At 44.4% G+C, this 10,000-nt stretch overlaps 1 protein-coding gene across 1 annotated transcript in view; it reads right to left on the bottom strand.

Annotated features, from left to right (window-relative positions):
- Positions 1–10,000, bottom strand: part of LOC308156565 (unconventional myosin-VIIa-like) — a gene marked incomplete at both ends in the record, with an annotated part of 292,311 nt that overhangs the window by 37,921 nt on the left and 244,390 nt on the right. Inside the window, 8 exons of the mRNA XM_080529937.1 lie at positions 3,107–3,148; positions 3,775–3,881; positions 4,999–5,134; positions 5,465–5,675; positions 6,957–7,099; positions 7,216–7,335; positions 8,196–8,272; positions 9,555–9,708. Coding sequence (XP_080386063.1) covers positions 3,107–3,148; positions 3,775–3,881; positions 4,999–5,134; positions 5,465–5,675; positions 6,957–7,099; positions 7,216–7,335; positions 8,196–8,272; positions 9,555–9,708 — 990 coding nt within the window. The remainder of the gene's footprint in view (positions 1–3,106; positions 3,149–3,774; positions 3,882–4,998; positions 5,135–5,464; positions 5,676–6,956; positions 7,100–7,215; positions 7,336–8,195; positions 8,273–9,554; positions 9,709–10,000) is intronic.

Below are 10,000 nucleotides of genomic sequence, written 5' to 3'. Positions count from 1 at the left end.
ACCAATACACAACACACACATGTCAACAATACACAACACACACATGTCAACAATACACAACACACACATGTCAACAATACACAACACACATGTCAACAATACACAACACACACATGTCAACAATACATAACACACACATGTCAACAGTACACAACATACACATGTCAACAATACACAACACACACACATCAACAATACACACATGTCAACAATACACAATACACACATGTCAACAATACACACGTCAACAATACACACATGTCAACAATACACAATACACACGTCAACAATACACAATACACACACGTCAACAATACACAATACACACATGTCAACAATACACAACACACACATGTCAACAATACACACGTCAACAAGACACAACACACACATGTCAACAATACACAACACACACATGTCAATAATACACAATACACACACGTCAACAATACACACATGTCAACAATACACAATACACACACGTCAACAATACACACATGTCAACAATACACAATACACACATGTCAACAATACACAATACACACACGTCAACAATACACCCGTCAACAATACACACATGTCAACAATACACAATACACACACGTCAACAATACACAATACACACATGTCAACAATACACACACGTCAACAATACACAATACACACACGTCAACAATACACACACGTCAACAATACACCCGTCAACAATACACCCGTCAACATTACACACGTCAACAATACACACATGTCAACAATACACACACGTCAACAATACACACGTCAACAATACACACATGTCAACATGTATCCAACATGTATCCTACACTACACAGGTAGGGCAGGAGGGGAGGCTGGTGGAGGTTATATTCAGAGGCTCATTGTAACTCATGGAACGAGGTACAGTATCAAACATTTCGAGCCCCAGCAGCGTTCCCTGATAGGGATATACATACATACGTAAACCATACACATGCAAGCATATACACTCACACTGGCAAGCATTTACACTCACACTGGCAAGCATATACACTCACACTGGCAAGCATATACACTCACTCACACTGGCAAGCATATACACTCACACTGGCAAGCATATTCGGTTGTTAAGTCTGACGTCAAACGTGACGTTTAACAATTTCCGGGTCCAAACCAGAAATTCCCTGCACCAGAGTACCAGTGTACTAAAGCTGTAGAATGACAGTTCAATCGGTTTTTTGACTCGGATCTATTCATACAACAAGGGACACAGCACTTTCCCATTTTTCCCATATTTATCAGCGTCTTTGAGCCTCGGAAAAGCGCTATATAAATATAATGAATTATTATTATTACTGAGGCATTTTCGAAGAGAGCGCCTCAGCCAACTTTGGACCCGGAAACACGTCACGACTTAACAACCAAATACACTCACACTGGCAAGCATATACACCCACACTGGCAAGCATATACACTCACACTGACAAGCATATACACTCACACTGGCAAGCATATACACTCACACTGGCAAGCATATACACTCACACTGGCAAGCATATACACTCACACTGGCAGCATATACACTCACACTGACAAGCATATACACTCACACTGGCAAGCATATACACTCACACTGGCAAGCATATACACTCACACTGGCAAGCATATACACTCACACTGGCAGCATATACACTCACACTGACAAGCATATACACTCACACTGGCAAGCATATACACTCACACTGGCAGCATATACACTCACACTGACAAGCATATACACTCACACTGGCAAGCATATACACTCACACTGGCAAGCATATACACTCACACTGGCAAGCATATACACTCACACTGGCAAGCATATACACTCACACTGGCAAGCATATACACTCACACTGGCAAGCATATACACTCACACTGGCAAGCATATACACTCACACTGGCAAGCATATACACTCACACTGGCAAGCATATACACTCACACTGGCAAGCATATACACTCACACTGGCAAGCATATACACTCACACTGACAAGCATATACACTCACACTGGCAGCATATACACTCACACTTGCAAGCTCAGTTCCAAAAAAAGAGTGTATACTAAATTCCACGTTCTCTTACAATATAGGCTACTGTCTGCATTCAGACACATACTGTACATTTAACATACAGGGAACACAAACATAAAGCAGATACACACATGATACAAGCATGTACGGTATACATGTATGTACAGTATGCTGCATGGATCTGCATCAAGGCAAGAAATACATACTGAAGCACATTAATCTTGCACAATATAGAAAGAACTAAAAACATCACAAGAACTAAAAACATCAACAAGTCCTGAGATACGACAGCTCTCTCTCACTCTCCCCCCCCTCTCTCCCCCCTCTCACTCCCTCCTTCTCACTCCCTCCCTGCAGTCTTTTATTGATCACGTTGCTTTAGAAAATGATTTGACAGGACAACTAAGACTTTGAAGTGTGTTCTCAAGCATAATTCCTCTCCCCTCTCCTTCCTTTTGTTTATTACCCTCCCCACCTCTCTCTCTCTCCCTCCCTACCTTCCTCTCTCCGTCTAAAACCCCCCCCTCTCTCTAGTGTATGTCCTCTCCTTCACCACTACTGTCAATTTGCTGTGAGGTTACAGAGGAACGGTCAGAGAGCCTTCACCCCTCCCTGTACACACACACTACCAGACACACTAGGCTCAGAAACGTGTTTCCATGCAACGCAGTGACTCTCCGTTGCTAATGATACAGCCGTTCATCTACTAAAAAGAACCAGAGCTGTTTTACTCTTGAGTTTCTGATGACTAAACCCCCCCACCCCACCCCCACCCCCCCCACACACACACACACACACACACACACACACACACACACACACAGACTTCCTGAGAGCAGTACCACAGTATCACCGCTCGGGGGTGCTGTTTTCACTGAGACACTGTTTCCCAAATGATATTTCAGGGGGAGTCTGAAGTCCTAACCATTGTTTTGTTCATAACAAAATTCAGAGAGAGGGAGAAAGTGTATTCTTTGATGGATTCTCGTTAAATACGTTCTGTTTGATGCACAGGGAGGATGAAGGGCGGTACCACGGAAGGAGCGGCCATTGTTTACCTTGGGAGGAGGAGTGGTAGATGGGAGATAGCCACACAGAAACTGAAGCCAGGAATCAGACAAAGACAAAGACAAAGACAAAGAGAGGACGAGGAGGATTGAGAGATGGAACGCGGGGGGGAAGTGGGTTGCTGAACTGCACACCCTAGGGTTAGGGTTAGGGTTAGCATTTCATTACACTGTATCCTGTATATGGTGGAAATGACCATTAAAATGTGATTTGATTTGATTTCGCCATGCCCTAATCATGCAATATGAGTGAGGAGAAAATAAGGAAGTGATCACACCTGACTGACATCATGACTGGGAGACAGGTAGCCCCTGGCTACGCAGGGTCATGAAAAGGTTGATGGTAAATGGGATCCTTGGGATGACCCTCCTTTGAACCTTAAATCTAATCCTAACGTTAAGCCCCTATCCTAACCTTAATCCAACCCTAACCTTAACCTTACCTTAACCGTTTTAAATCTCAACTTCTATAGGGTGACATCAGAGTTGGGGCAGGGTCATCCCAAGCATCCCACTTAGCATTTACCGTCACAAAAAAGACCATGACCTCCTCTGTCACATATCGCTTCAGCATTTGGTGTTCTCTGATTGGTCAGTGGAGTGACTGGGGCCACTGAAAGCTAAACTCCGCCCCCAGCAGACACAACAAGGTCTCTTACCATGGCCACGTCTGCCTGGAAGATCTGCTTGATGAACTTGTTCCTGGAGGAGTGGACCAGCTGGATGATGTCAGTGTGGAGGCTGTCTCTGTTCTTCTCCAGAAAGCCTGGAGAAAAGAGATAACAAGAGATAATAATAATAATAATAATAATACATTAGACGCTTTACAAATTGAAAAGATTGAGTAGTAATAATAAAAAGAAACAAAAGGTAAATAGAAGAAAGTATAGGGGCCTAATTAAGGTAGTGCTGGGGACACATGGGAAGGGGAGGGGGAGAGGGTTAACTGGTGAAGGTGAGCTTGAAGAGGTGGGTGTTGAGGGCCTGTTGAAATGTTGGAAGGGTGTTGGCCTGTCTGATGTGGTTGGGGAGGGCGTTCCAAAGGGACGGGGCCTGGGCTGAAAAGGCCCTATCACCCCAGGTCCGGAGCTTGATGAATAAAAAGATCGATTTTCTCATTCAACTGTCAGCTAATTAATTCATAGGTTAGGCCTTATCCACATTTTCTTATTCATGATATTACTTCAAATGTAATCATGATATATATACAGTACAATAATATTGTTCACTGCTGAAGTTTGGTGGAGACATGCCGATGTGAAACAGACTGAACTGCAACACGTATGGCTGCTGTTGTTGATAGTCTGGTGAAACAAAGAGGCATGTTTGGAATGCTAGACGTGCTCTGCCTTGCAAAAAGACGGACACTGCGCTTAGTCGTTATGCACATATCTGGAGTTTTAAGCACTTACATACTTTCTGTAAGGGAACAATATCACCATATGCTCTATGACGATATTGGATACTATCTCATATTGGTCCAACCCTAGTGTAGTTCATGTATTGGTATATTGCAGCGGAGGCTGGTGGAGATAGAAATCAGAGGATGGGGGCTCAGGAGGTAGAGCCGGAGTTTAATGATCGCAAGGTTGGTGGTTCGGCGGTTCGAACCCCGGCTGACCACATGTCGAGGTGTCCTTGAGCAAGGCACTGAACCCCTATTTGCTCCAGGGTCGGCGTCTATGGCGGACTCCTTGCCTAGAGCATAAAATACCAAATTCCAATTGACTGACAAGTTGATTGCATGGCAATAAAACTATATATATATATATTTTTTAAATAATGCGTGTGTGTTTGACACCATTCCTCATTCCATTCCATGCATTACACTGAGCCCATCCTCCGATTTCTACCTCCACCAGCCTCCCCTGTTATATCTGTACCTCTGGCCTCATAGTACACCACGCCAGCAAAGTGTTGGATCCCAAACCGAGTCTCATAGCTGTTCTTGGGGGGAATGTAGTTGTTGTTGAGTTTGTGCTGGGAGTTGAGTTTATTCAGCATGGTGGCATCTGTTCCCTGTGAGACAAACAAAAGAGACATACAGCCATTTAGGAGTATGGCCTGTAAGACGCACAACCCCCCCCTGCTCAAAGGACTCCAAGGTATCATCGTTATTTCAAACCCCCAGATCCTAGTTCCGAAATCCAAGGCCCTGACCCTCTCTAAACCGTACTTCACACTACAAAGCCTGCTGTAGCTGAGCCCAGCTGAGCTGTACTGGGCTGGGCTGGATCCACATCCACCATAGTTGCCATAAGTGTTCTGGAAAGGACAATGGGAAAAGAAAATACCTGAGCCAGCCCAGCACGGTCTGGCCCTGTAAGTGTGTAAAGCCGCTGACTCTACCTTGGGGAACTTGCTCTCCTCGTCGATGAGGGAGATGATGTTCATGGGCTTGTTGGCGATCATGTCCAGAGCGTCCTGGTTGTCAGTGAACTCGATGTGCTGCCAGTTGATGTCCTCCAGGTTGTACTCCTCCTGCTCCAGCTTGAACACGTGGCGCACAAAGAACTGCTGCAGGTTTTCGTTGGCGAAGTTGATGCACAGCTGCTCGAAACTATGGGGGGGGGGGAGACACACAGGGAGTGGTAGGCAATGAACATGTGTGTTGTGTGGGAGGTGGGAGTTACCTGATTTCAAAAGAGTGAAAATACCACCGCTCATCCGTAATCAGACATTGCTGAGCTGCTGGAGCTGAAGAGTATTGTTGTGGGATATAATTGATTCTTAATAGATTTAGTAGAACTTATAAAGCACAAAGAGCTTAGATCAATTGGCCTTTTATTAAGCAAAGTTACATGAGCGCAGAGAGAAATTAGCAGACCAATAAGCAAGAAAGCAAAAGTCCAAAAGCAAAAAGCCCCCAACGTTGGGCGGGACTCATATTTATAGAACTGTCCTTGGTCATGAGGTCACTATTCTTGGGAACCAATCATATTATACAAATCTGTGATTACACAAGTTATGGGCCCTGTCCACAGTCAGAATGATTCACTGCGCCACAGATCTTGGCCCATCCCTTACAGGAAGGAAATGGGCCTTCTTTGAGTGCTAGATTCGCCAAACTGTAGAGGGACTTCAATTCTCAGTATACAATGATATAAACTACATCAGTATCAATAGAGTGCAAAGGTTGTGCAGCATCCGCACACTCAAACACTGTGCAAAAAAACTGCGTTTATTGCGAGCTTTCGGTCACAGACCTTCTTCAAGCATCGCCAGTTACTTGATTGAAAATATATATTTTAAAACCTGTGCACACTCATGTTGTCTACTGTACTCAATATTCTACTGTTGAGTAATGCACATGTACATGGGGAGGCTGGTGGAGGTAGAAATCGAAGGATGGAGTCATTGTTATGCATGGAATGGAATAGTAAGTAAGTAAGTAAGTAAGTAAAACTTTATTTATATAGCGCCTTTCACAGAACGGATGCACAGGGTGCTTTACATAAAAAATAAGAAAAGTGCAATCAAAACATCAATGATCAAAAACAAAAAAAGGGGACAACATAAACAGAACATAAACAGGAACAATAAGGTGGCTATAAGTGACTACCGGCCTGCCTGAACAGATGCGTCTTTAATTGCCGCTTAAAAATGAGTTCTGGGGCGCTTAGGTGGCGTAGCGGGTTAAGCGTTGACCATGTAACCGCAGGGTCCCCGGTTCGATTCCGGCCGGGGACATGTCTTGCAGGTCATCCCTCCTCTCTCTCTCACCCATCCTTCCTGTCTAAATCTCTACTGTATCTGTCAATAAAATGAAAAATATGAGTGGGACTGCCCACAAAAAAAAGCCTCCCCTGCGCCTGCACACCGTTCTGACCTGTGGACTCACCTGTTGACCATGAAGTTCTCAAAGCCGAAGATGTCCAGCAGGCCGATGGACCTCCGCACGGCCGGACTCTCACAGGAGGGCGGTCTGAAGATGGCAGCGTTGATCTTGTCCACGATCCAAACAAACAACCTGCCGTAGATCCCCTGAGGGTGGATGTAGAGAAGCCAAATAAGCCAAGAGTACCAAGCTTTTCACCTTTGACCTCTCCTAAAGGAGGTCGCAGAGAAAAGAGGGCAGGAGGGGGTTGAAAGGTCCCAACCTTTACGAAGGCGTCCCTGACGTCCAGGCCCTGCTCCATACTGAGGGGGGTGGAGACACTCTCGCCCCTCGTGATCAGGGTCCGTGTGGTCAGACACACCATCACATCCTTTGGGTCCACCTACACAATGACACAATGTTATGAAATATACTGTAGTATCAGTGGAGGCTGGTGTAGGTAGAACAGGCTCATTGGAATACATGGAATGGAATGACACAAGTGTTTGATACCATTCCTAATTCCATTCCATGCCTTCCAATGAGCCTGTCCTCTGATTTCTATCTTCACCAGCCTCCACCTCAATGACGTGCAGTAATGTTGTAACTGTTCTATACAGAACAGCAACACAACACTTAATACAGCAAACAGCAGGGGGGTATACCATCAACGTCACTAAAGGAAAATCCAGGCTATTCTCGTGAGAATAATCTGGATTTTCCTATAGCAACATTGATGGAATACCCCCCAGATTTAGAGCAGCTTGCCCAAAGCAGGGATCGAACTCACAACCTTCTGTTCACCAACAACCCAGCCAGCTATTTCCCCAAGAGCGTTGTCTCTTGGTGGAGATGCTAATGGACCTTACACAGGGTTGTCACCACACAGAGAACACGTCCTTGTTCTTTTAGAGTGAATGCATCGTCTTTATTTAATCTCCTCCATTGTGTTTGATTGTGTCCCCCCTCAGAGATACGACTGGACGACGTGTATTTATGTATTTATTTAAATAGTAAATAGTAAATAGTAATTTAAAGGTCTATACTGTAGTATATTGCAGGGGGGGCTGGTGGGCTAATTGTAAACACATGGAATTGCAATCATATACGAAACACTCTACAAGCACACACGTGTTTGATACCATTCCTCATTCCTTTCCATGCATTACAATGCCCGTCCTCCAATTTCTACCTCCAACAGCCCCCACTGGTATATTGGCATTCACCTATACAAAGAGATTGCACAGTATTCTCAATACCCACCTCCATCAGTGATGCTGCTGTAGCCAGGTCAGGCGATCGCACCACCACACAGGCATCTAGATTGTCATAAGTACGAGCTGTGAGTGTGTGTGTGTGTGTGTGTGTGTGTGTGTGTGTGTGTGTGTGTGTGTGTGTGCGTGTGTGAGTGTGTGTGTGTGTGTGTGTGTGTGTGTGTATAAAGAGGGGGGAGGAACAAGTTAGTTACCTGCAGAAGGTGCCTGTAGCTAGAACACGTTATCGTAACTTCTTTAACCTACATCACAGTTAGGTCTGATAAAAAGCAAAGAACAAGAAATCCAGATGAACATGAACACCTGCGAGACTCTTAGCGTCTAGCATGGATAAAGGAGCTAACCAGAAATACCCTTCAATTATTTATTGCAAGGTCAAGAATGGACGTGTCTCTGTGTTTGCCATGACGCTGTAGAAAACCGCTCTTGACCTCTTCTGCAATGCAATAAATAATGAAAGAGTATTTGTAGTGAGTGCATTTTTTAAGAATTTCCTTTGAGTTATTTGAACTCTGTAACGGAAGGAGATCGAGTTGAGCCCGCCTTTCTTAAACTTTAAAGGAGGTAACCTACACTCCCCTCTGCAAACCACTCACACCCACCAGTATCACTCTACTTAACACAAGAACAGCCGTGCCTTTTTAACCTACTAAAAGAGCCGCCTCTTTTTCAATGCTAAGCTGCTATTTACACACAACGACCACTAGTTGGCCACTTGTAAATTAGCCAGCTTCCTACACAGAAAAACGGCGAAATAGCTTTATATTAGCTTATCCTGATGTGATTTTGAAAATGTAAGGATACTGGGTGGTAGAAAGCACATATCAAGGAAAAGTCATGAAAGGAGGCTCCTGAAATTTGATCGAGTGCAAAGATATAACATTTTTTTTTACTCACAAATACATGTATTTGTGTTTCTGGGGAGGCTGGTGGATGTAGAAATCGCAGGACGGGTTCAATATAAACCAAGGAATGGAATATGGAATGGCATGTGTGTTTGATACCATTCCTCATTCCATTCCATGCATTACAATGACTGTTTGTGATTGTCGTCATGTGTGCCAAGGTTTGCCTCTAGGTATGCTCAAAACAATTTATTTATTTATGAATCATAAATCCTTTATTTTAATTAAATTAATAATGTATAAATTAATTAATAATTTATTTTATTCGAAGGCTTTAAATATGTCAGATATAAATATATCACTGACTGATAGCGGTTGTAGAGTACAGGTATGGTACAGTACAGTGTGTCTGTGTGTGCGTGCGTGCGTATGTGTGTGTGTGTGTGTGTGTGTGTGTGTGTGTGTGTGTGTGTGTGTGCGTACTGCCAGTACCACTGCCTTACCCTCGTAGCGGAGGTTGCCCATGTGGAGGATGGCAGCCAGCAGTTTGGAGATCTCCCAGGTCTCTGTGTGGGTGAACATCAGAACCTTCATGGCTGACAGGATGCTGGAGTACTCCTTCAGGTCGTCACGGCCGTCACACGTTGTACAGTTACCCTGGGGAGGGACACGGCAACATACGCACAGTATTACTATGTACTGCAAACAGGCATTTACAGACACACACACACACACACACACACTCACTCACATGTACAGCAGCTACATGCTTTTAAACTGATATTGACCCTAACCCTAAACTAACCCTAACCCACATATTGTGGACTAACATGCACATGCACATGCACATGCACACGCATACATCTCTCTCTCTCTCCTCTCCCTCTCTCTCTCTCTCTCTCTCTCTCTCTCTCTCTCTCTCTCTCTCTCTCTTCTCCCCTCTCTCTCT

This window comes from Nansenia antarctica (genome assembly GCF_963989245.1).
Source record: "Nansenia antarctica genome assembly, chromosome: 4".
Classification (NCBI taxonomy): Eukaryota; Metazoa; Chordata; class Actinopteri; order Argentiniformes; family Microstomatidae; genus Nansenia; species Nansenia antarctica.
Note: the sequence above shows the minus strand (reverse complement) of the source record. Positions and strands in the feature narration are given on the sequence as shown.